The 25356-nt window shown below is 30.7% G+C and overlaps 3 protein-coding genes across 4 annotated transcripts; 1 reads left to right on the top strand and 2 right to left on the bottom strand.

Annotated features, from left to right (window-relative positions):
• The first annotated feature begins 1179 nt into the window (after positions 1-1179).
• Positions 1180-4862, top strand: LOC111303858 (putative NADH dehydrogenase [ubiquinone] 1 alpha subcomplex subunit 12). Its single transcript, XM_022900331.2, has 5 exons — positions 1180-1428; positions 1582-1608; positions 3887-3978; positions 4346-4455; positions 4529-4862. The coding sequence occupies exons 1-5, from the start codon at positions 1337-1339 to the stop codon at positions 4685-4687; spliced, it is 480 nt and encodes a 159-aa protein (XP_022756066.2). The 5' UTR covers positions 1180-1336; the 3' UTR covers positions 4688-4862.
• A 130-nt stretch (positions 4863-4992) lies between these two features.
• LOC111303861 (serine carboxypeptidase 1-like) lies at positions 4993-13109 on the bottom strand. Of its 2 annotated transcripts, none has more exons than XM_022900333.2 (8): positions 8648-13109; positions 8418-8522; positions 7927-8201; positions 7022-7279; positions 6207-6313; positions 6002-6088; positions 5342-5447; positions 4993-5249 (listed from the first exon to the last, which is right to left on the bottom strand). In XM_022900333.2, the coding sequence occupies exons 1-8, from the start codon at positions 9021-9023 to the stop codon at positions 5109-5111; spliced, it is 1455 nt and encodes a 484-aa protein (XP_022756068.2). In that variant the 5' UTR covers positions 9024-13109; the 3' UTR covers positions 4993-5108. The 2 variants fall into 2 exon arrangements, with proteins under 2 accessions (XP_022756068.2, XP_089598834.1); XM_089742708.1 differs by having other exon boundaries at positions 6207-6314; positions 7032-7279.
• Positions 13110-13252: 143 nt separating this feature from the next.
• Positions 13253-15387, bottom strand: LOC111303859 (calmodulin-7). Its single transcript, XM_022900332.2, has 2 exons — positions 15201-15387; positions 13253-13843 (listed from the first exon to the last, which is right to left on the bottom strand). The coding sequence occupies exons 1-2, from the start codon at positions 15274-15276 to the stop codon at positions 13470-13472; spliced, it is 450 nt and encodes a 149-aa protein (XP_022756067.1). The 5' UTR covers positions 15277-15387; the 3' UTR covers positions 13253-13469.
• Between the last annotated feature and the right edge of the window lie 9969 nt (positions 15388-25356).

The raw sequence follows: 25356 nt of genomic DNA, 5'->3' as shown, positions 1-25356 counted from the left end.
TATGTTAATAAATTTTTAAGACTATTAAAAAAATCATACAAATAAAATCGTAAAATATATGACACGTATAACTAAAAAATAATTTTAAGATTAAAAAAACCAATATAAAATAACTAATATTTTAAAACTAAAAAAATAAAAATTTATTAAGATGAATGCTAAAATTTGTATTAATTATTGTTGTAATATTATTATTTGTTAATAATGAAGAAATAATAAAATATTATTTATTAAAATAATATATGACATAACTATAATTGAATTTTTATTTTAATATTATATTTATAAGAATAGATGAAAACAAGAATAAAACATGTAATTTGTAATTTTTTTGTATGATAAATAAAATAATTTTTATATTTCTAATTACGTTGTTAACCTGTTTTACCATTTTTATTATTTTTTAAATTTTTATGAAATATTATGATATCTCATAATTTTAAAATAAAGACGATAAATTGTGTACTTATTATAGACAAACCTTTTCTTTAGATACGAGATATGGGAAAGTGAAAAGTAAATTTTATCAAAAGGCTGATAAATTGTGTACTTAATATAGAATGTTTTAGAATTTTTTAAAAAATTATTTTATAAAAATAATGTGACATTGGTGATGGTAGTTGATTGAACTTTTTTTTATATGTATCAATAATTTGTTAAATGTTTATATTACATTAATAAAATTGATTCATAATATTAGTCCAAAGTTTTAATGTGATAATAATTTAAAATTTTATATACTAACGTGACAATTTTTTTTTTAAATACTAATGAGATAAAATTTTGAAGTTCAGAGTCAAATATATATTTAATTCTTATTAAAATTACATAAAAGGATTGTTAAAATTTTATAAAAAATTATTAAAATTATATCAATAATTATCAAAATTATATCATAAGTTATTAAAATATATCAAAGATTTTCAAAATTTTATCAAATATTACCAAAATTAAAATTTTATAAAAAATTATCAAAATTTACTTATATTACACTAAAATCAAAATTAAATTATTAGTATTTATCATTATTATAATATAAAAAATTATTTATTGAAATAAACTTTTAAAAATAAAAATTATAGGTACCCCGCACACATGTCAAAAATTAATATATATTTAATTCAATTTTTGATAAAATAAATAAATAAATATATCCGTTTATGTTTGGAATCTTGCAAAACATATTTTCAATATTTTTTTTGTTCCAAGCAAAAACCAAATGACCTTTTAAAAGAAAAAATCGAGACGGGAAGTTTTTTTTCTTTTTTAGCTACCAAATACGGGAAAGTGAAAAGTGCAAGCGAAAGGCGGCAAGCGGAGAGTGAGAGAGGTGGAGATGGCAACGACGGTGGTGAAGAGCGCATTGGGGGCGATCCGAAAAAGAGGTCCCCCCACTTTTTTAAGTGAGCTTAAGGAAGACGGCTTCACGTTCGTAATCCACTCTCTTCCCTTTTATGATTTGGATTTCTTCAAACTTCAATAATTCTTCGATGGAGAAAAGAAAAACTTTTTTTTTTTTTAACATTATTCTTCTATTAATAATTCATTATATTTGCTGATTATTCCTTTCTTCTCCTTCAGGAAATGCATCTTCGATGGAAAGCTTCTGTAAGCCAAATTCTTTTTCTTTAATAATCTCCCAGCTCTTTTATACTTGACAAATGGATTTTTTTTGGTTTTATATATAAAATAGAATTAAGAGGTAATTGAAATTGAAATTTTAATAAATTTGTAATTAGGATAAGTAGTATGCAGCCAGAATATCAATTGGATTTAGAAATCCGATTCTTTTTATTTATTTTTTCACTAGAATAAACGGAAAATTTGAAAGTTAAACAATGCTAAGGCTTTGTTTGGTAGGGTGGATGGAAGAATGGAAAGACAGAAAAATGGAGAGGGAGAAAACTTTAAAGATGGAATATATATATATATATATATATATTTATTTCTTTGCCTTATATGATTGGCAGGAAAGATGGAAAGTTAGAGAGAAAAAAATTTGTCTTTTCGTTTATTGCTTGTAAAATGATATTATTTTACTGTTATGTTTTTTGTAAGTTAAGATAAAAAAAAATCTTAAAAAATGATGGAAAATGTTGCAAATATGCAATGCAACACTTGACTCTCATCTCTTCATTTTCTATCCTGCTATCTTTTCAGTTTGAAATGATTTGTTTTTGTGAAAAAGGTGGAAAATGATCATGTTTCCTATTTCCTTTTCTTTCTCTTTTCTTCCCTGCCAAGCACACTCATGATTCATGTTCTTTCAACTTTTCTACCCTCCCCTATCTATCCTTCTACTTTTCTACTCTCTATCCTTCTACTTTTCTACTCTACCAAGCACACCCTTAAAGTTTAAGTTAACCAAGAAGGACTAGAAAATGACTGGAAATCAACTTGATTTGGGAGACAAGCATGGAACTAGGAATATTATCCAGTTTCAATGAAATGATTCTGATATGAACATTCTAAATGCACAACTTAAAAGACATTCAGTGGCAGCAGGGAAAATAGTGGGGGAAGATTTTGTTTGTAGAAACAAAATTCACTGATGAACCATGCGTAATAAGTTTCTTTTAATCCTTAATTGTTTATAAACATTAGGATTTTAATCCCGGCTCCCTTGGGTCTAATCAATTTTACTTGCTTCACATATGATGGGAAGAAATGAAATTTTCCATTGGTAGTTTCCTTGGTTGTGAAGAAGTTTTGAATGGTGACTGACTTCAAGGTTGGCCATGAGTGATATGGGCAGTTTTTAGTGAAATTTTGCGTTGTCATTGAAGAAAACTTGCCATGATTGTGCTGATTAACTGTTTCATCAGTTATGATTAAATACAATCTGGTCCTGACTCTTAACCTGACATTGTCCCTTGGCATTTCGGAACCTTGTGAGAATGATAAAAAAATATTTGCAGCACTATGAGTGTCAGCTATTAAGCCTTCTGTACTTTATATGATGAGACAGAAGGACATGATATTTCCATCCATTCCATAAAGCCTTGATATATTAGATCAATTCTGATTCCCACACCCCAAAGACATGATCAATGAGTGCAATATTCTGTACTTAGATACATCTTCCTACGGTGGTCTTTCATTGAAAGTGATATCTTAGGTTGCTTTTGCATACACACTTTTATTTTAGACTTAATATCTGTATTGGCATGTTAATCTGAAAACTAGCATCATACTTCTATTGCAGTTTCATTGCCCTTAAATTGGAAACAATGGCTTGTTCATCATTGTTCATATCAACCTTGGTCTCAGTTTTTGCTGTCTAGTGTCATCTTCTTGAGAATGAATTCTTGAAATATGCTTGGCATTTTCGTGAGGAAGCTCATAGAGTTCTAATTAACCTCTTTTATTTGCTGGTCTCATAAAACATATTTGTTTGCTGCAATGCAGTCAAGAAGCATTGCTTCTGAGTTGTGACCAAGCAGGGAATGAATGGCTTATGCAATTTTATTGGGCTCGTAGCTTTCTTCCTCTGAAGCTACATCATTCTTCATTTTAGAAACCTTCTTGAAATATTTCTTTGTACGGACATTTTGCTTTTTCTTCATTTAAAACCCTACTTAGGTTCCATGTTGTATGTTCTTTTTTTTTTTTTTTGATTAATTCATTTTATAGGGGCTTTCATGCACTTATATGGTCTAGACAGGCATCTTTTCCTATAGATTAGCTGCTCCTTATTTAATATTCCTATTTTTACTATTTTTTCTAGTTTGATTTTTTTTATTTTATTCTTACCAGTGTTTCAAACCTCAGGAGCTCTATATATCGTTTTCTTATATCAAAATAATCCTTGAGCTCTAAAGTTATTTGCATATATTCACCGTTATTATCTATTGCATCTTTGATGGCAATTTGTTGATTGATCCAGGCAAACCAAAATCCACAACATAGGGGCAACACTTGTGGGTGTTGATAAATTCGGCAATAAGTACTATGAGAAACTTGGGGACACACAATCTGGTTAGCTTTCCTTTCTCTTTTTATATAATGCATGTGTTGAAAATGTACTACCAGTTCCAAGTGAGTGATGGAAAAGAAGTGTGTTCTGGAAATAATTGCTAGAAGGAGCATAGGATGATTATTTTTGCACAGTTGAGCTTTAAATACTAGAATTCCTTCCTTCAATCAATCAACAAGAGAGTCCCTTCAGCTGTATTCTTGAGATTATCGGTTTTCATGTTTCCTTGTCTTGCATGCATTCATGGATGGATTTGCTTATAACAATCAACTAGCTGCAAGCAATAAACTTCTATGAATGTACTTAACAAGAAGTCATTTGTCTTTATTTATGTTTATTTCTGATGCATATTATTTATGGCATTTGTAGGAAGACACAGGTGGGTTGAATATGCCAAAAAGGATCGCTATGATGCTTCTCAGGTACCACCAGAATGGCATGGTTGGCTTCACTGCATAACTGATCACACAGGAGATGAGGCAAGTCCTGTTTTGACTATGTTATATTACATAATGGGGATTGTGTGCTTAAATTTTTTTTTTCCTTTGGCAGCTTTTGATGCTAAAACCTAAGAGGTATGGGGTTGAGCACAAGGAAAACTTATCTGGTAAGGGTAATGAGTTTATCTACCATTCTAAAGGACATGCACTTAATCCTGGTCAGAGAGACTGGACAAGGTACCAATCATGGCGACCCTCCGAGGCTGAGTAATCTCGAAAGCCAACGTCCTTTTGACTTTGCAAGCTTCTGATATTTCACTTTGTTTTTGATAATAATGTCTTGCATTTGACTCAAATAAGAGCTTTATGCATCTATTTACTGCAACAAACTTCAAACTATCAATTTGGTATTTGATCAAATTGAATCCAATAAGTTCATTTCATCATCTGATTTTATTCCGAGATAAAGCATATGCCCCTAATTCTATGGTAAAATAATTGCATCTTCAGCTTTTCACTCAAATTCACTCATTCACAGTGCATTATTGGATTTTCAAATCATAGATTTCATCCATTGATGTACAATTTGTGTTCCAACTCACAACATTATTATATCTCAGATACCTTAATTATTAGTTGAAAAAGTTTAGAACATCACATTCATCTAGTCAGCTTTAGCTCTTGGAGAATGATCATGGTGGAGGCAGAACTCCTTGAAGGAATGAGGAAATCATGGTAAGAGCACGAGCGGGTTGGTCTCTTGGAACAAAATGTCCTGCTCCTCTCACTGTCACCAATGTCAGACCTTCATATTCCACCAAATATCCTCCAACCTGTTTTCATCCAACAATTTTTAAGTCACCAAAGCAGTGAAACAAGCTGTCCAATGAAAGCACAAACTGTTAATATTTCCCTTTTGTTTTACCTCCTTATTGTTGGACCACGGACGCCAAGCAGTCTTTACAGGGAGCTTGAGGAGGTTTATTCCATACCTGGTTGAGGTAATTGGGACGACTGAATCTACATCACCGCTGCAAAAATTTTCCATCTTAGCTGCAAATATTGCATTTCAAATTGATCGTACAACTGTTGAATTCGAGTTTAACTCAATTTATTTATGTTACCATCTTTAAGAAATGGTATTCAACAAGAACGAAATTCAAATTTTAGAATTTATCACTCTTTCACTTATACCCTTACCTCTTTGTATATAATACTTATTCTCAAAAATTACAACTTGTTTAATTGTTAATATAATACCTCTATAACATTGCTTTTCAAAGAAAGATTTAATTCAGTTAATTTATGTAAATACTCTTAAAAGGTAGCTACATTCAGTATGTTAAAAGAACTAAATTTCAACACTTATTTCAATTCACTACCTCCTTTGTACTTGAAAAAAAAACCATTGCTCTTTTTTATTATCTTAATTTGCCCACTAATTTTTATATTGGTAAGTTCATGTTTAGCTATGTTTGATTATGTAGCAGTCAGGAATCAATGTTGGACTTTTCATGACAAAGTTAATGTTTTTGCCGTTTAATTAGTTCCATAAAAGGGTAATTAGGTTGAAATTGAGTTTTACCTGTATAGCCAAACTCTAAGACCACTTGCCATCAGATTCTGGATTATAGGTAAGACAGTAACTGGGCTATCAGTCCAGTTAAAGTCGCTGCTCAGTGGTATAGTAAAATAAGATTTCAGTTACATTAAAATAAAATAAACACTAACCAAAAAAATTAACAAACTTCAATTAGGAGCCAGGACACGAGCAAGATCATGGCTATAACCTGCATTGATACCATTTTGAAACCCTAGCATGGAGAGCACTTTGCACCTCTGCTATATTCAGATAAGATATCATATAGTCGCTTGAGCACGGATCGAAACTGTTTACCTGAAACGAGAATCAATATGACTATAAAAGTAATTCTTGTACTAGTTAGTCTAAACTTAATATAGAGTTTCAACTTGAATATTATTTTGCAATAAATTTGTGTTGAAACGTCTTGAAAAATATTTGACTATGAAGTGCTTGAAAGCTAGAAAAGATACATATCATACATATAAAAGTTAATTAAGAAGACAACGTCACAGAGAATTAGTAATTTTTTTTTATATAAAAAAATATTGCAGTTTAAATATTAAAAAAAAAAGTTGTTGATATTCAAAATTAAACTTCAGATATACTGAATGTCATTTTTTAAAAATAATTTTATAAATTAATTATTTTAAATTTGAGTTCAAAATTATAAATTATTAATGAATCATCCAAACAATCTAATGAAAAGATAACGAAAAATAAATGATATTTTCAATTGTTTAATTTGATTTATGTTGTAATGATTACAACTTTTGGTTGTTATTGTGTGTGTGATCTGATCAGAGGTGAACGTCTTGTCAGGTACAAGAATTCCTTACATAATATTTAAGACTATGTAGTGAAAGAGATTTCTACCTTCTCCAAATACTTTTATGTCTGAGACTGACCTTGAAGGAGGGATGATGAGACCAATGAATTTCAAAATACAATAATTCATATTTTCTTGGATCAATCTGTTTATCTAACAGTAAGGCCTTAATTGATGTATGCAATACTACGTACCGAACCATATGAACCTTTTTTTGATGAAGAAGAATATCCTTGACAAAGTGGGGCATAAATGTTGTAACCATCTATATCACCAGGCTCATTATACCCCTTGTTCATGAAGTCTACACATTGCTTTGGATCCGTTCCATTAAAATAGTGGCAATAGGTGTGAATTCCTTTGTTTGTTTCATCTGAGTTTAAAGCATGCGTCCAGAAGTAGTCGAATTGCCCCAAATACCAAGTACGATTATCAATCAAACCATTGCCAACCTGAATGTTTTACCATCACTCACCAAAGTTAGAAGAAAATTATTACAAGAATCATGACGCCAAAATTTTCATATTTTATATGTGTTAGACACTAGGGGTTTAATCAAGTCGAATCGAGTTGATACAGTGAGAAGCTCGAGCTCGAGCTCGACTCCCAACTCGCGACTTGATATTCGGCTCGAACTTGATCGAGTTTCATTTTTTTAGTTCGATTTTGATTCGTGATTGAATTCAAGTTACTCGAACTCACTCGATTAAGCTCGAAAATATATAAAAATAAACTCGATTTTTATACTCTATAAGAGCTCGATTATTGGTGCTCGAGTTCGAGATATTTTATTAATTAAAATAATAAAAAAAATTTAAATATAAAAGTTCGATTACGCTCGCGTGCTACTTGAACTGAGTATAAGAATACTCGAATTCGACTCAATTGATGAGTTGAACTACTCAAGCTCGACTCGATAATAATCGAACTGAATTCGAGTTCTATTCGAATCAAACTCGAGTAGCTTACGAGTACTAATGTATCATTAACGGCCCTATTAGACACCACATATATGATTACACAATTGTCAGGTCTATTTTCAATTTCCAGAAGGAAACAAAGGTATAGACAGAGATACATTATTAGATATTGAACGTACCGCAATGCCTTTAAGATTAATCACTGTTTGGTTTGAGCTTTTGTTGTTGAGAAGAATGGTGTAAGCAAGCTGAGGCACATAGTGACCAGCGTAACTCTCTCCGGTTATGTAAAAATCCCGGGTTTTATATTGCGGGAACCTCTCAAGCCAGTTTACGAGGAATGTGTAGGCATCTGCGGCAGTACTTTTGTCACCTGTATTCTTGTAATCGGAGGTTGTATTCGAATAGGAAAAGCCTACTCCAGCTGGGGATTCCAAGAAGATCACATTCGCCACTGCCAAGCTCAATCAAAATAGTAAGAATACAAGGTTAATTTCATAAAAGTAGACGAAGAACAGATTAGCTAGAAGTGACAAGTCAAGGGTTTTTTTTTTTTTTTAATAAATGAGGTAGCGGTACGGAATAAAAGAAGAGACTGCAAATCTTGATATTTGAATCCACACATGCTCGAGTTAAGCTCCGGGTTTACTGACAAGTCAAGTTTGCTTACCATTGTTCCATGCATAATTGTTCAGGAAAAGTGTTTTGCCATCACTATTTACTCTGAAAGGTCCTAATTCCGTCATTGCTCCAGTTAATGAAGAGCATCCTGGTCCTGAAATTGCCAGAAACCACAGGCGCCAAGATGAGAATAACATTACTTGAGTTAATAGAAATGATTAGAAAAATGCTTATGGGTCAAAAGGCCCAAAACTATGCATCATGTTGGTTGATACATACCTCCATTGAGCCATAAAACCAAAGGATTTGTTGAAGAGTTCTCTGGGGACTCAGCAAAATAGTAGAAAAGTGCTCTGCCAGCCTGAGAATCAACAGTCACATATCCTGCGTAATGGTTAAAACCCACAGCATTAGGTTCTCCAGGCAATGCACCAATTTTATCACTCTCCATGGAGCCATCTTGAGGCTGGATGTAATTGGAGGAATACCCTGTTTTTTTATGAAACCATTCCATTGAATGTGCTGGAGACGGTTTTCGTGACAATCTGGACCTGAGAAAGCTACCAAACGTTTCAGCCTGGTTGGCTTCTCCACAAGTGAGAAGCCCCAAAAGGCACGTACAGAGTAGCATCCATGTATATGCTACAAGTTTCATCTCTTTTTTCAACTACTTTACAATTATTATTGGTGAAATGTCAAGAAAATTTATCGCTCTATGTATACTTTAGAGGGCGTCAAGATTAAGGCTGGTGGTTGGGATATTCATAGAAAATAGGACGGTTGTACCTTTCTTCTCATTTTATGTAATTTTTTACTAAAACTTTGGACCAAGACAGCTGTTTTTAAGTCTACCTTATTAATGTTGGATTGTTTTGGTTTCTTTCACTGTCATTGTGAGTTTTAAGCCGATGAAGATTATATGTATACCAGTAGTGCTTTACTTACCTAGCTAGCATAGTAATCATCTTGGTCCTCTAATCCGGCTGTTTTCCTTGTTGTCTCTTTTTTTTTCCTCTAGAGCATCGAGAGATCACATCTTGTTCAACCCAATATGGTATATGTTATTTCTTGCTCTGGGGACAATTGTATAGCATTCATCATTTTCCCTAAGTTACTGTTTATGTAACTCATATAGTTCATTGTGCTAGTGAAAGCCAAAAATAACTGTCTGGCCGGTAAAGAGCTTGGGGGAGTTTGACCTCCTAAAAGGAAGATGATTGACTTAGAAGAAATTAAAATTAATGATAAAGATATATCTTTAAATGTAAATTTTGCGCTGACAGTGAAATTGATTATAACAGTTAATTGTCTAACCAAAGGTAATACATTACCATGTTTGAAAATTAAACAATCCAATACTCGACAGAAGGAACTGATTGTCATAATTAAAAATATCTTCTGTTTCAAATTTACATTAAGATAGTCGAATGCTTTAGACAAAAAAGTTGATTATCTGAAAGGACAATAAACTACAGGATGCTTCGACTTTCGATCTCCAATTGGAGAGACAGTAAGATTGAAAGCCTTCAATTAGACCGTGGGATGCTACTCAAATGCACCCAACAATGCAGTTGAAACCAAAAAGATACATGGTAAAATGTTATCCAAATGCACCCACAATTACAAAATAAAAAAAAAAAAATTGGGTCCAGAGCTGAAAGTATTCATTTTAATTTGGTTTGATTATTCTCAAGTTTGGATTTATTGAATAGGATTTTGATTACCAAGAGTCAAAAATAAGAAAGGAGCTTAAAATAAATACTCCTATTTGACAACTATCGACCAACAAAGTACAACAATCATATTGGAATTGTCTCAAAATCAGTTAACCATATCTATTTGAACGTTTTGGAGTATATATAAAAAGTTGCCGTAATCATTATTTCAATAGTTAAATCCAACAGTAAAAGTTTCAAAGAAATTCCCAGCCAAAGTTCAAACTGGAAGAACCAGTTCTTGATAGTGACAGATTGTCCAAAATGAATTCTCTTGAATGAAAGGAATAACATTATAAAACAAACACGAGCGTCATGAAACAATATGGAAAATGCCAAACTTGGGTTGCTTTCTCCTTAATCAAATAGCCTCGAAATATGTGGAATAAAGAAAGGGTATTATGGAACAACGATAGATTATTGTGTGTTTTTTCACATCATATTTATAGTTCACGTAAAGTGAAAACTTAGCCAAGGGCGTGGTATCGTGGCAGACTATAATTGGACAGAGGAATGGTACCCACTTTGCCTCACCAAGGATGTACCAGTTGATTCTTCTCTTGGTCTGAATGTGTTTGATCATCTGCTCGTTTTTAGTTATGTATTCAAGGTTTTTTTTTTTTTTTTTTTAGTGTTTAACATTTAAAATTATTAGATTTATTAATTTTGTTAACGAAAAAATATCAAAATTTTTTTTTTCTTTAAGTGTTTTATTTTTAATTTTTTGAATGTCTAACACCTTAATAATATACAGTGATCCGCCTCCAGTCTCTGTTGTATAAAGATGGAAATGGAGTATTTCAACGTTATCAAGGTCGATGTCCCCAAAGGTAATCTTGCCACTTGATCTCTAACATTGATTCAATTTTTAGCTGCCTTAATTGTGTGAATGAGCTGATCTCTAGAAAAGCCAAACTAGCTAGGAAATCCTGCTATATTAAGTCTTTACGAACCATAGACACCTGGGGATTTGAAGGCAATGGAAAATGTGTCAAGATACCTCAGGTCTGCATCTATTTAACTTTAGCCTAAGTTCACTTTTTCGGATGCATTAATCTTCTCCGTTATTCTGATTTAACCACGTTGATAAACTTTATTCACAACAGCTTCCAGCTGATGCCAAAATTCCTCGGTCAGCTTGCCTTAAAACATAGGTGAGAGATTCCCAAGGAGTTGTATGGGTATGGAAGTCACAGAAGACACCACTAAGCCCTGAAAAACTACCATGGTTTGAGAATATCACTTGTCAAGGTACCCATATGGGAAGATGCTCATGGATCCTCTGCACATATACCAATCTCTCATACTAGGTCTGCAAAATCGGAAGATGCTCAGCCCCTGTTTTGTGAGGTAGCAGAACGTACAGATAGGGGATTTGCTGGCAGATGGTTTTACAGTTCGTGTTATGTGATTAACGTAGAAGGGATAAGTAAAGAAATTATTTTCTTTGCTATGTAGTTGTTAAGCACTGTGGCTGATTTCGGTCTTGTGATTCCAATGTTGTGGTTGAGTGTGTTGAATTAATCTCTAAATTGATGGCCCAACAAAGTTACTTAGGTTTGGATTAAATTGATTAATGTCAAATTAATGAATAATTGTATATCGATTTCGGTTAAGTATGATTTCGATTCTAGTGTATATTTAGATCTATATCATATGGTTTAATTTTTTAGTAATGTAAAATTCTTAAACTTGTTCATATATGTGGAACTAGTCCGTTGAGTTTGATACTTTTAGTGAATTTAGCAGAATGTAGATCAACTCTCAAAAAACCAGCCTCCCTCTTTCACGTTGACCTCCATGGCAGACCAAAAGCTGCGCATCACCAGAAGCACACCATCGGCACCAGGCGACGTCAGCAGCTCTGGATTCCTGTTTGATGGGTTTTGTCTGGTACCCATCAGAAGGTCAATTTTAGTTTCAGTTCTAATTTATATGTTTGTAACATGGTGAGTTATGAATTAATTTCTACAGAGTGCTGATCCTGGATGGAATTTGGATACTCCAGCTTTTGCTTAGTTGTGTTTTTTAAACAATGCTCAAGAGATGTACGATGATTTGCTCCTTAAGAAGGCAAAGATTACGTTGGAATGTCTTGTTGCTGTTCGTTTAGGTTGTAGCAACGCATAGTACCGGTATTTGGAACAGGTTTGGATTATGTGAAAAATATTACCCAACGGATACACCGACGAAAACGGATGTGTAGTGTAATGAGTACGGAAACAAGAAATATGATACCCGCCCGATAATGACCCGTTGCCGTTCTATACGTAAGAATGTTTCAAGTAGCCAAGATCACAATCCCTACTCCCCACCCCAATGACTGACTGGAAAATAATAGTTCGAAGACAATAAACTAATTTTCTCTGTCTAGGAGCATCATTTTCGCGTTAATTCTGGGCACAAAAGATTGCCCAGTCTCAATCTTTTACAATTAGTATCACCAATTTCATATTTTTCTTCTACTCGAAGTATGAAAAAAAAATTTGTTTCTGAAAAAATTAATATCCAGTAGTAGTAAATTAGTCGCTATCGTTTATTTTTCTTGTCGTAAAGCTTTAAAAATGGAAATGGGAAATGAGTCAATGACTTGATATAATACAGCGCTTGACATCTATTTTAACTTGTCGCACAAATTCTTTTAAAGGATATTTGCTTACGGTTCGTTGACAAAGGTTAATCGGGAAAGAAAGATTTGGTACTTGTAAGAAAGGATTAATTCTTATTATTATAAACTTAAATCTTGGCACTTTGTTTGGTAACATTTATTAGCACTCGTATATTTGGTTGAAACACCATAAAAAAGCCGAAGCAATACCGTCCAAACAAACAGGTTTACCGCTCTTGTTGAAAGTATTGAGGTGACTTGACAGAAATTCCTTGACAAATTTCCTTAAAAAGAGGGGTAGAGGGGATCATTCCAAACTAAGATTAGATAAATACCAACTATAAACCAAATACTGTTGGCAACAAGAAATTGTTGCGAGCTGATAAGCAAAAGTGATGATGCCCGTATGGAAAATTTTTATCCATACAAATTAAAGATATACTGAAATTTTGAAATACGGTAAAAATTAATCACACATAAGAAGAAAAAACATGGACTCTTCCAAATTGTTCTAGGTTCGTGGCACCAAGAATGGAAATTAGAGCACCAAACTTAAAAGAAAGACACTAACAACAAAGACTATTGAACAAAAAAACAGAGCAAACAAGTAGGATACTAAGGTCCAGTCCACAAAATAATGCAAACAAGAAACATAAAAACATAGTAACATAAAAACATAGATGTCTTATTGAAAAATAGAAACATTAGCGAACTTATCTGCCCTGTTCCCTTTTTTTTTTTCCCAAGTTTCGGATCTTGATTTTGATTGGACAAGTGATTATTTGGCCATCATGACTTTGACGAACTCCTCATAGTTGATTTGCCCGTCACCATCAACATCGGCTTCACGGATCATCTCATCAACTTCCTCATCTGTAAGCTTCTCACCAAGATTTGTCATCACATGACGAAGCTCAGCTGCGGATATGAAACCATTCTGGTCCTTGTCAAACACCCTGAATGCCTCTTTAAGCTCCTCCTCTGAGTCAGTATCCTTCATCTTCCTTGCCATCAGGTTAAGGAATTCAGGAAAATCAATGGTCCCATTTCCATCAGCATCAACTTCATTAATCATATCTTGGAGTTCTGCCTCTGTAGGGTTCTGCCCAAGTGATCGCATCACAGTCCCAAGCTCCTTGGTAGTAATGCAACCTGCAGCCAGGATACGAATAAATGCAACAAAATAAGACTACAATAACTGTTATGTAGCAATCAACGCAACTAAATGCATTTGGCAAGAAAAACAGGCAAACAATTAATGTTGTACCTAAAGAAGACAAAAAGGCACAATAATATTTCAAGTTAAAAGATAATTGATGACTAAAACTTTTCTAATGCCATAAATGTCTACCAAGATACTTCAAAAAGACAAATACATAGCCAAACAAAAGCAGAAGAGGATAGTGAACATTCTTCCAATATGCCAAAAATAAAGATATGGATGCATAGACAGCAATATATTTGGTCTAATTTATCGAGCTAAAACAATCTAGATACTGATAAGTTTCCGAATGCATAGACATCCATGATTAGAAATTTCATAGCTGATGGATCAGCTAATAAATACCAAACATGTAATTGCACAAACAAATTAAACATGTTTTACAATCCTCAACTAATTCCATAACCTTCAAGTAGTACCAAATTCATTGTTTAGGATTACATGTCACGAAATTAATCAATTGAATCATCCACGGCAAATATTGAATTTTCATGAACTAGCAAAGCCATACGCATTTTGATTCCAGATTCATAACTATCAAGCATACCTAATACAAACATTAAGGCTGATTTTCAGGACAATACAATGAATCAATGACTTTACACCAATACGCATGTCCAATAAAATACTAATATTGATCCTATATTTCATTAAGGAATCACATCCAAAACCTATGCAATCTAGCTAATCAGATTAAAAATTTACAAAAAGTAACCGAAACTTTTAGTCACGATTAAATAACACATCAAATCAAAAACCAAATCTCAAACATAAATTACGCAATAAATCACCAAATAAAATGACAATCTAGGCAGGTGATTTTTGCATCTAAAAAGATCTAACTCTAACAAGTTAAATAAATTAAATCAATGAAACGACCTTTAAAGGTCAACAATTATGAAAATGAAGAGAGAGAGAGAGAGAGACAGAGAGAGAGACAGAGAGAGAGACAGAGAGAGAGAGAACCATTTAAAGCAAAAAAAATCAAGAGCCACAACAATAGAAATCAAAGAAATGAAATAAAAAAAATCATCAAGCAGTATCATAAATTCATAAATCGGAACCCTAGATCCCTCACATCTTTCAAATCACAAAAGAAAACGATCGCAAAAATAAAAAAATAAAACAAAAATTTAGCATCCAAAACGAAAAAGGTGCTTAGATCTGCGAATCGTAGCTGAATAGAACGAAGAACCAAAATTTTTTTGAAACAAGAAAATTATTAAAATATAATTAAAAACGAAAAACATCAAGAAGACAATAAAAACAAGAGATGAGAGAAGGAACCATCGCCGTCCTTGTCAAAGAGGCTAAAGGCCTCCTTGAACTCAGAGATCTGGTCGTCGGTAAGCTGATCGGCCATCTTCTGCCGCTTCTCTTAAGCTTTTTCTTTCACTCGAAAAGAAGCCTTTTGGGAGAGAAAAAGACGCGGAGTAAAATAATGAGGCGTGCGATGATGAATAATGAATGTTATAATTCAGACGGGGATAGCAAGGCTATATAAAGGCCCCATACTTGGGCCCAACACAAATTAAGGCATCTGATATTTCTCTCATCCGCACGCGGTTGGTTGCTTTTTTTGCTGTTTTGTTTTAAATTCTATAATACTATTTATTAAAGTAGATATTTTCAGTTAAAAATATCTTGAATATTTTCTATAAATTTAATAATTTATGTATTTATAATGTTTTTGTTTTATATTAAATATATATAATAAAAAATTATAATATTAAGTTTATATTGATATGTTAAATATAATTTTTTTATAAATTTAAATATTTTTTATATATTATATTGATATGTTAAATATTTTTTTTTATTTTTTTATAAATTTAAATGTTTTTTATATAATTTTTATATGATATTTAAAATTATCAAAATTTACTTTGTTGCCTCAAAAAAGTCTTGATTATTTGAACATTAAGTCATTCAATTTTGAGATCTTATTGTTTTCTTGATATTGTGGAAAAATTTATGGAATAAAAAATAATTTCAATAAGTTTCACGGTACAAACATAATTTTTTATAAATTTAGAAATTATTATATCCAAATATATGGATACAATCTCTTCGACTTTATATATATATATATATATATATATATATATACAAACTCTCAATTTTTTTTTAAAAAATTAATTTCTAAATTATTAATTTGAGTGGCTAATTCTTTCAATTATAATTTATTAATTAATTGATTTTTTATAAAAAAATTAAGTAAAAAAATATTTCATTTTAAAATCAAAATATATTATAAATTTTAGTAAAAATTTACATTAAATTTCATATAAATTTGATCCACCAGAAAAAAAAATGTTAATAACAAAACTCGAATCAAGCTCTCCAAACCAACTCTTTAAACCTTATCATATAATTTTATAAAATATCTTAAAACTATTTTAATTTATTATCTTCAAATAAATTAAAATAAATAGTTTTTCAAAGTTCAATGTATTTTACCATTGTTGATGCTAGACGCGTAGGGATGGGCCTACTAAAAACATGATGTTGAAAAAGTGGAAGGAAATAACCGGGAACCATCGGACCGAGAAAGCAAGTTTAGTTTTTTTGTCTGACTTTTTTTGAATTTCAGACATAAATAAAAGACATTAGTTTTGTAAAAAAAATAATGTGACGTCATTTTTAAGCTTTCATAGTGTAGGCTGCTAGTGTCACCTCATCTTTTCGATATATGCTTCAACGAATGTACTATTCTTTTACTTAATTAAATTTGGTCAAGATTTATTTGTTGACTTTCCTTTTTTTTTTTCATTTGTTTGTAAAAAAAATATTTTTAATTAGTAAAATTTCTTTTTTGGGTTGATAAAACTTTAATAAAATGCATGGCAATGTTCTTAATTTTGATTAGTAAAATTAATTTCGTAAAGTAAAAAAAGTAGAATTTTGTTAATATTAGGTGAAATGACATATATATTGATAAGATTTTTTAAGATTATAGATTTGAGAAGAGTTAAGCATATAATATTTTTCTCAAATGGATTAAATAAATAGATATTAAAAAATTAAAAATATATTTATTTTAATAAAAATTATTAAAATAAAAAATAGGTTGCCTATTGACCACGAAATGCATACGTAGGAGAGTTGAAATCTCAAACAATTAATACTCTAATAAAAGAAAGAAAAGCAAAAGAAAGTTCCTGGACGATAAGAAGACGAATGAGGAGAAAATTCTCTGTGCTTTTCAACCAAGGAAAGTACCAAAAAGTACATAAAATAAATACTAAATAAGATTGTTGTCGTTGAGGGGATAATTAATTAAGACTTGGGTTTGACACCTTCTTGAAAATTAAAACAATTATAAATTTTAAACCAATTCTTTTCTTTGATAGTTATAATAAAGCAAAAGGATATAAATTTAAACCAACATTGTTATGATGTCAGGTACAATCCCATTCACTTTTGGCCAGCTAAGGGCCATGGATCTTTGTTTCTTTTTTTTAAGACTCCTATTTAAAACAAAAGAAATAAGGGCTGTTTTAAATAAATGAGGATTGCTTTAAATAATAGTGAAAAAGATGAGTTTCTTAAGAGTAAAAATTTACCGTCGAGAGAGAAGAAAAAAAAAAAAGGAAGTTTATCGATTTGAGTAAAAGTAATTGTACGGAGTTTGATATATGATTTGATTAAATTAAAATTTTATTAGTATGTTCATAATTTAATATTTTATATTTTGAATGGTAGAGATTAATATTGAAACTCTCTAATAATATATTCATAATATATTTATTGAGCAATCTATTTAATGAGATTTATCTTCTCTTTAATTATTGTTTAGTTTTAATTTTAAATAGAGAAAAATTTTATATATTTATTATTTGATAATGAAAATTATTTTGATGGTTCGTAATTTTTTTTCCCTTTATATTAGAGAGTTTTTCATGAAATTCTCATTATATTTTATTTTTCTTATATTATTGATTATTGATTGTTATATATTCGTTAGAGGTTTATCATGATATATTATTTTCACGTTATAATATTTGTCGCTTAAAGCTCAACAAATAGTATCAAATTTATGATTATTTTTGGGATGTTAATATTATAGCAACTGAAACAAAGTTACTATATTTACTAGTAAATTTTGTTTAAGATCATAAAAGGTGATACATGTTTCATAATAAAATTATCAACATCAAATTATTTAATTTGAAACCAATGATGAAAGATCATTTATATTGCAAAAATTTATATGAGCCAATGTTGAATGATTTGGCTAAACTAACAAATGTGCAAGATAAAAATTGAAAGAAACTACATAAAAAAACGCTAGCTATGATTTGAAAATTGATTGATATCAGTGTATTTTATTATGTCTCGTAGGAGACCAACGCTCGTAACTTTTGGAAACAAAATTAGCAGTATTGTATAAAAAGAAGACAAAGTATCAATAAAGTTATACTTGTTAAAAAACTTATAACTTTATAGTATAAGGATGGATGAACAATTACGGAGCACTTAGTGATTTTCAAGATATATTCAATTGTATGACTACTATAGAGCTTAAAATGGATCATAAAATGAAAATGTTATTTCTTTCAGGTTCATTGCTAGACAATTGAAACACTCTAATTATGACTGTTTTTAATTTAACTCATAATTATAAGGTGACATTAAAGATGATAAATGACAATATGCTTAATCAAGAAGTAAGATTAAAAGAGTCAGACTTTGGAAATCAAGTTCTTATCATAAAGAACAAAGATAAAAATATTGATAGAGATCAGAACACGAAAGGTTATAATAAGTCTAAATATATATCCAAGTTAATAGATAAATTGAAGTAGTACCATTATGGTAAACCTAGTCACATAAAGCGAAATTGCAAAATCTTGAAATAAAAGTGAAATGATAAAAAAGGCAAGAGTTAAGATGATGACAGTATTGCTACAGTAACATCAAATAATGATTCAATTACTTTGATTTATACATCTGGTGATTGTAATCATATTGGTGATTCAGGCATTGAGTAAATAGTTGACATAAGAGTGACATATCATTATGTTCCTAAAAGAGAGTTGTTTAAAACTTACAAAGTAAAAAATTTTGGTTGCAATAAGATGGAAATAATAGTGTGTCATAGATTGTTGAAATTGATGATATTGTTGTACAAACTAGTATATGTTCCAAGTTGACTTTGAAATATGTCAAACACATTTTAGATATGAGAATGAATTTACTTACGATTAATGTCCTTGATAAAAAATTATATGAAAGTCAGCAAAAAAATGAATAATGAAAGCTTCTTAAAGGATCTATGATAACAAAAAGGGGTTATAAATTTTGACGAGTTAGTTTTTATTTCTTTGACAAAAGGTATGTCTTTTAATTCATTAGATCATTCTTTACATGGTAAACATTGTAAAGTTTCTTCCATAAACGTTCTCAGAGAAAAGAAAATAGATTGAAATTGATTCGTTCTAATATATATATATGGTCCCATTGAGGTTGAGTCATTAGGTGGTAATAGATACTTTATTACTTTCATTAATGATGCTTCATTTAAGGCTTGGGTGTATATCTTGAAAAATAAAAGTCACATACTCTAGTATTTTAAAAAATTTCATGTCATGGTGAAAAGGATGACAAGGTTGCCTTTCAAATATATTCCAACTGATAATGGTGTAGAATACACATTTAAAACTTTGAAAAATACTACTTAAAATATAGGATCAAATATAAGATAGTAAAACCTAGAACATCGTAACATAATCTTATAGTTGAAAGGATAAACTGCACAATTATGAAAAAAGTTAGATGTATGCTAAGGATGACAAAATTACCAAAACTATTCTTGAGTGAAGCAATCAATACAACCTATTATTTGATTAATATATTAGCATTAGTTCATTTGGGCTTTAACATTCCACAAAGAGAGTGAATGGGAAATGATGCTTCATACTTTCACTTAATAGTTTTTGGGTATAAAACATGCATGCATGTGCCAAAAGAGTTGAGGTCAAAGCTTGAAATAAAGCCATACTGTGTGTTAGTCGGATGTAGTACTGAGAAATTTAGCTACAGAAAATGAGATCCGATGAAGAAAAAGATAATCAGAAGTAAAGATGTGATTTTTCATGAAAAAGCAACCATAACAAACTTTGAAAAAAGTGAGAAGATTATACGAGTTACTGTTGATTGTAATGATTTAGCATTAATAGGTGTTCCACCTAAAAAAACCATAGATGGTGAAAATGAACAAAAGATAAAACTTGAAGATATAAATGAGCCAACCATAATTAATGATGGGCTAGATGTAATCTTTTTCACCAGAGAGTTTTAAACAATGTGAGCAATCATATCCACAAGAAATTGTTGAGTAAAGTGAGTTACCTATGACATCAAATAGTTTAAAGTCTCAGATTAAGAGATCTACCAAAAAGCACTGACCATCCATTAGGTATCTAAGTTTATATTTTATTTTGATCACTAATGAGAGGGGTTAGAGAGCTTCCAAGATGTGTAAATTGTTGGAAATATTAACTCAAATTTTATAAGAGATTTGTTTGAGATTTATTAGAGATTTGTTTGAGATTTATTAGAGATTTGTTTGAGATTTGTCAGATATTGCTTGATGGATAAGAAGACTTACAAAAAAAGAATTTCAAGAGAAAGAGGATTCTTAATAGGTAAGTTTGACTTGCAAGAGAAGAATTCTAAAAGAAAAGGAATTCTTAATAGGTAAGTTTGACTTACAGGAGAAGAATTCTAAGAGGAGAGGGATTCTTAATGGGCAAGTTTATATGGTTATAAATAGGTGAAGTCTCTACAGGGTTAGGTATGAGAAAAAAATGTAAGAGAATTATAAGGTTTTGTGGGATAGACACCTCATAAGAGTATTGGGGCTCTACGTCTTATGGGTGTGTATGTTTATTTGTGAGTGGACTAGAAGAGATTGAGAGGGTCCACATAGGTATGATGTATGGGAGCATATGGGTATGTATTTGATTATGTTGAAAGGGTGCACAAGGGTTTGAGTTTGTGTTTATTTGGGTTGAGAATACTCTATAGGACTAGAGGAGATTGAGAGTATCTTATGAGTATTGATTGTTGAGTGAGGTAAATGATTTGATATAAGTTTGTAATTCTCTACAACTAGTGGATCTTGTTTCTCATTCATGGATGTAGGTCAGTTGGATCGAACCACGTTAAATTATTATCTCTTGTGTATTTGATTTATTGTTTGATTTCGCTTCTGTTGGTGTGATTGGATTGGAGGTTTTTAGCCCAACAAATGGTATCAGAGTTGTGGTATTTTCCAACAAGTAGTATCAGAGCTGAAGATTCGAAACGTGAAAAGAGTAAAAAATTCAAGACGTGGGAAGAATTGAAGGTTCGAGATGTGAAAAGAACATGGTTTGAGACATGGGAAGAGGCAAGCTTAAAAGAGCGTGATTCAAAAAAAAGTTTGAGTTTATGTTTTGAGGATTGAAGGATTGATTTGTATGAAGCGTGAAGACACAAAAGAAGAGAAAATGATTGTAAGACTTTCATTACAGGTGAAGTCAAGCATGTCTAGCATGAAGATAGATGATTGATAGAATTTGTGTCAAGGTGAAGATTGTTGAGAATATTGACTCAAATTCCATAAGAGATTTGTTTGAGATTTGTTAGAGATTTGTTTGAGATTTGTCAGATATTGCTTGATGGATAAGAAGACTTGTAAAAGAAGAATTTCAAGAGAAAGAAGATTCTTAATAGGTAAGTTTGACTTGCAAGAGAAGAATTCTAAAAAAAAAAGAGATTCTTAATAGATAAGTTTGACTTACAGAAGAAGAATTCTAAGAGGAGAGAGATTTTTAATGGGCAAGTTTGTATGGTTATAAATAGGTGAAGTCTCTACAGGGTTAGGTATGAGAAAAAGATGTAAGAGAGTTATAGGGTTTTGTGGGATAGACACCCCATAGGAGTATTGGGGCTCTACGTCTTATAAGTGTGTATGTTTGTTTGTGAGTGAACTAGAGAAGATTAAGAGGGTCCACATAGGTATGATGTATGAGAGCATATAGGTATGTGTTTGGTTATGTTGAAAGGGTGCACAAGGGTTTGGGTTTGTGTTTGTTTAGGTTGAGAATACTTCATAGGACTAGAGGAGATTGAGAGTGTCTTATGAGTATTGATTGTTGAGTGAGATAAATGATTTGATGTAAGTTTGTAATTCTCTACAACTAGTGAATCTTATTTTTCATCCGTGGATGTAGGTCAGTTGGATCGAACCACTTTAAATTATTGTCTCTTGTGTATTTGATTTATTATTTGATTTTACTTCCGCTGGTGTGATTGGATTGGAGACTTTTAGCCCAACAAATGGTACCAGAGCTGTGGTGTTCCCCAACATAAATTACTTCAAATAAAGAGCATTAGTTAAAAATAGTGAAAGAAAAAAAAAGTCATTATAAAAAATAGCACATATGATCTTATTAATCTTTTGAAAATAAGAAGATTGTTGAAGAATAAATATGTATTCAAGCTAATAAAAGGAAAGTGATAAACTAGTGAGGTACAAAGCTCGATTGGTGATGAAATTTTTTTTAGAGCATTAGTTAAAAATAGTGAAAGAAAAAAAGGAGTCATTGCAAAAAATGACACATATGATCTTATTAATCTTTTGAAAATGAGAAGATTGTTGAAGAATAAATGTGTATTCAAGCTAATAAAAGGATAGTGATAAACTAGTGAGGTATAAAGCTCGATTGGTGATGAAATTTTTTTTAGAAATTTGTCATCAATTTTGATGAAATTTGCTCTCCAGTTGTGAATATTAGTTTCATTCAAGTGATATTGGGATTATCAACTTATTTGAATCTTAAGTTTGAGTAAGTTGATGTCAAGATTGTATTTTTGCATAGTAATTTGTATAATGAGATTTAAATGGATCAACTTACGAGTTTTGAAGTGAAAGGAAAAAAACACTTAGTTTACAAACTAAAGAAATACTTTTATGGTTGTGAACAAACTTTGTAGCAGGGGAATAAAAAGTTTGATTCTTTTATGATGAGTCACAATTATAAAAGAATGGTAACAAATTTTTGTGTCTATATCAAAAAATTTCCTGTTGATAACTTCATTACTTTTTTGTTATATGTTGATGATATGCTAATTATGGGATATGATGTTGGTATCGTTTGTAGGTTGAAAGAGCAATTATCTAAGTTCTTTGATATGAATGATTTAGGTCCAATAAAATAGATTTTTAGTATGGATATTATCTAGGATAAAAAAGCTAGGAAGTTATAATTATCACAGAAAAAATAAGTTGAAGGGATGCTTAGTAGATTCAACATCTAGCATGCTAAATCAATTAGCATTCCATTTGCCAACCATTTTTATCTTCATAAGAAATGTTGTTCGATAACTAAAGAGAGCAATTAGCTATGTCTAATATTGTTTATTCCTCCATAATTGATTCTTTGATGTATTTTATGATTTGCACACGGTCTGAAATTACTCATGCAGTTGGCATAGTAAACAAATTTCTTTCTAATCTAGATCATGTGCATTAGGAAGTAGCAAAATGGATATTCAGATATTTGAGAGATACCTAAAAAATGTACTTGAGTTATGAAACTATACAATCATTTTTAAAAAGGGGTTATTTATGTTAACATGGTAGGTGATCTTGATGGTAGAAAATATACTTCAGGATATTTATTTACTTTTGTAGGAGTAGCTATGTCTTAACAGTTTAAGTTGTAAAAGTGTGTTGTCTTGTCAAATATAGAGGTTGACCATATTGTAGCAATTGAAGCAAGCAAAAAGATGCTTTGGAGGAAACATTTTTTTTCTTAAATTGGAGTTAAATTAGACAAAGTATGTGATATTTTATAATAGCCAGAGTGCTTTAAATTTGAGTAAAAATGTCATGTACCATACTAGAATGAAACATTTTGATATTAGATATCACTAGCTGCATTTGATAATTGAAGAGTAATAAATGCAGTTGCAAAAGGTCCATATTGATGAGAATACAACCTATATGTTAACTAAAACATTTCTTAGGGAAAAGCTTGAGTTCTATAGTAACTTAGATGGAATGAATTTTTTAACCAAGGTAAGTTTCAAATGAGACTGCTTTAATGACAAATCTTTTCCTAATTGGGCTTAAAAAGAGAATGTTAGGATGTGTGGTTTAGCCCCATTCACTTTTGGTTAATTAAAAGCCATGAAACTTTGTTTCTTTTTAACTGAAAGCCCCATTTAAAACAAAAAGTGAGCGTTGTTTTAAAAGGGCGTGAAAAACGGTGAGCCTTCAGAGAGAAAAAAAGTTGTTGTTGAGTGAGAGAAAAGAATGAGAAAGCGAAAACTTCTAGTTTGATCACGTGATTGTATTGAGTTCGATCCATGGTCCAATTAAGCTGAAATTTTATCAATATATTTATGACTCAATGTTCTATATTCTTAACAATGGAGGTCAGGGTTAAAATTCTCTAAGAGAAGATCTATAGTATATTTGTTAAGTTACATATTTAGTAATATTTCTCTAATTCTCTCTCTAATTTTAGCCAAAAGAGAATTTTATATACCCGTTATTTGATAATCAAGTTTTTTCTAGTAATTCGTGATTTTTTTCTCTACACTGAAGGGTTTTTCATTTAATTTTTGGTGCATTTTATTTTACTTGCATTATTGATTATTGATTGTTATTTATTCATTGTAGATTTATTACGATATACTGGTTTCGTGCTATTGTGTTTATTACTTCACATCTAACAAAGATGACATAGTAATTTATATGCTAATTGGTTTAATATGAACCCTAATAAACATATGGTGATCGGGTAATGAACGTAGTTTGATTATAAAATTTGCTCTCGATCCTATCTTGATCAAGCCTTTTAGATTATAGTATTTTTTTGCTAGTACTTTTTAGTTATTGGTGAACAAGTTTATCTAATAAATAATTAGATAAATAGATAAGTTGTTTTATCTTTCCAAATTAAAATAAAATAAATTATACATCACAAAAATATGCATTCGAGATTATATGTTAATAAAAAATTATAGATAATATTTAAAACAAATACCACAAATTGCTAAGATGAATAAGCTTGGGAGCTTTTAATAAAATATTCGGGATTTTTTTTTATTTTTAATAAGTGAAAAAGACTTATTTACGAGTTCATTAAAAATCCTCTAGATTAGATTTTTAGTTAGTATAATTATATATGTTTATTTTAAAAGATTATTAGTTTAGACAAAGAGAAAAGAATTGCGGGTGCTAAATTTTAAATTTTAAATATGCTAAATATTATATTTTAAGGATAACTGAATAAATTAACTAAAATAGTTTCCTACTTCAACTGAATATTTTCAACATTTCTCCTAAAATATTTTTGGTTTCTGCTTTTGGCCATAAAGGTATACGACCGAAAACTTAGAAGGTCATACATTTTAAGACATCAGAGGTAGATTCTTTTAGCTA

This window comes from Durio zibethinus, chromosome 13, assembly GCF_047325235.1.
Source record: "Durio zibethinus cultivar Kanyao isolate XHJ-2024 chromosome 13, ASM4732523v1, whole genome shotgun sequence".
NCBI lineage: Eukaryota > Viridiplantae > Streptophyta > Magnoliopsida > Malvales > Malvaceae > Durio > Durio zibethinus.
The sequence above is the reverse complement of the archived record's forward strand: the minus strand, read 5'-3'. Positions and strand labels throughout refer to the sequence as shown.

What these genes read in the sequence shown, in the direction of transcription:
- LOC111303858 (XM_022900331.2), top strand. Translation starts at nt 1,337, where the DNA reads ATGGCAACGACGGTGGTGAAGAGCGCATTGGGGGCGATCCGAAAAAGA. An exon ending in CTTAAGGAAGACGGCTTCAC is followed by an intron (nt 1,429 to 1,581) that starts GTTCGTAATCCA and finishes CTTCTCCTTCAG; the next exon opens with GAAATGCATCTTCGATGGAA. An exon ending in ACTTGGGGACACACAATCTG is followed by an intron (nt 3,979 to 4,345) that starts GTTAGCTTTCCT and finishes TGGCATTTGTAG; the next exon opens with GAAGACACAGGTGGGTTGAA.
- LOC111303861 (XM_022900333.2), bottom strand. Translation starts at nt 9,023, where the DNA reads ATGAAACTTGTAGCATATACATGGATGCTACTCTGTACGTGCCTTTTG. An exon ending in TCAAAATGGTATCAATGCAG is followed by an intron (nt 6,089 to 6,206) that starts GTTATAGCCATG and finishes ACCACTGAGCAG; the next exon opens with CGACTTTAACTGGACTGATA. An exon ending in CTTAGAGTTTGGCTATACAG is followed by an intron (nt 5,448 to 6,001) that starts GTAAAACTCAAT and finishes AAATTTTTGCAG; the next exon opens with CGGTGATGTAGATTCAGTCG.
- LOC111303859 (XM_022900332.2), bottom strand. Translation starts at nt 15,276, where the DNA reads ATGGCCGATCAGCTTACCGACGACCAGATCTCTGAGTTCAAGGAGGCC. An exon ending in CTTTGACAAGGACGGCGATG is followed by an intron (nt 13,844 to 15,200) that starts GTTCCTTCTCTC and finishes TCCTGGCTGCAG; the next exon opens with GTTGCATTACTACCAAGGAG.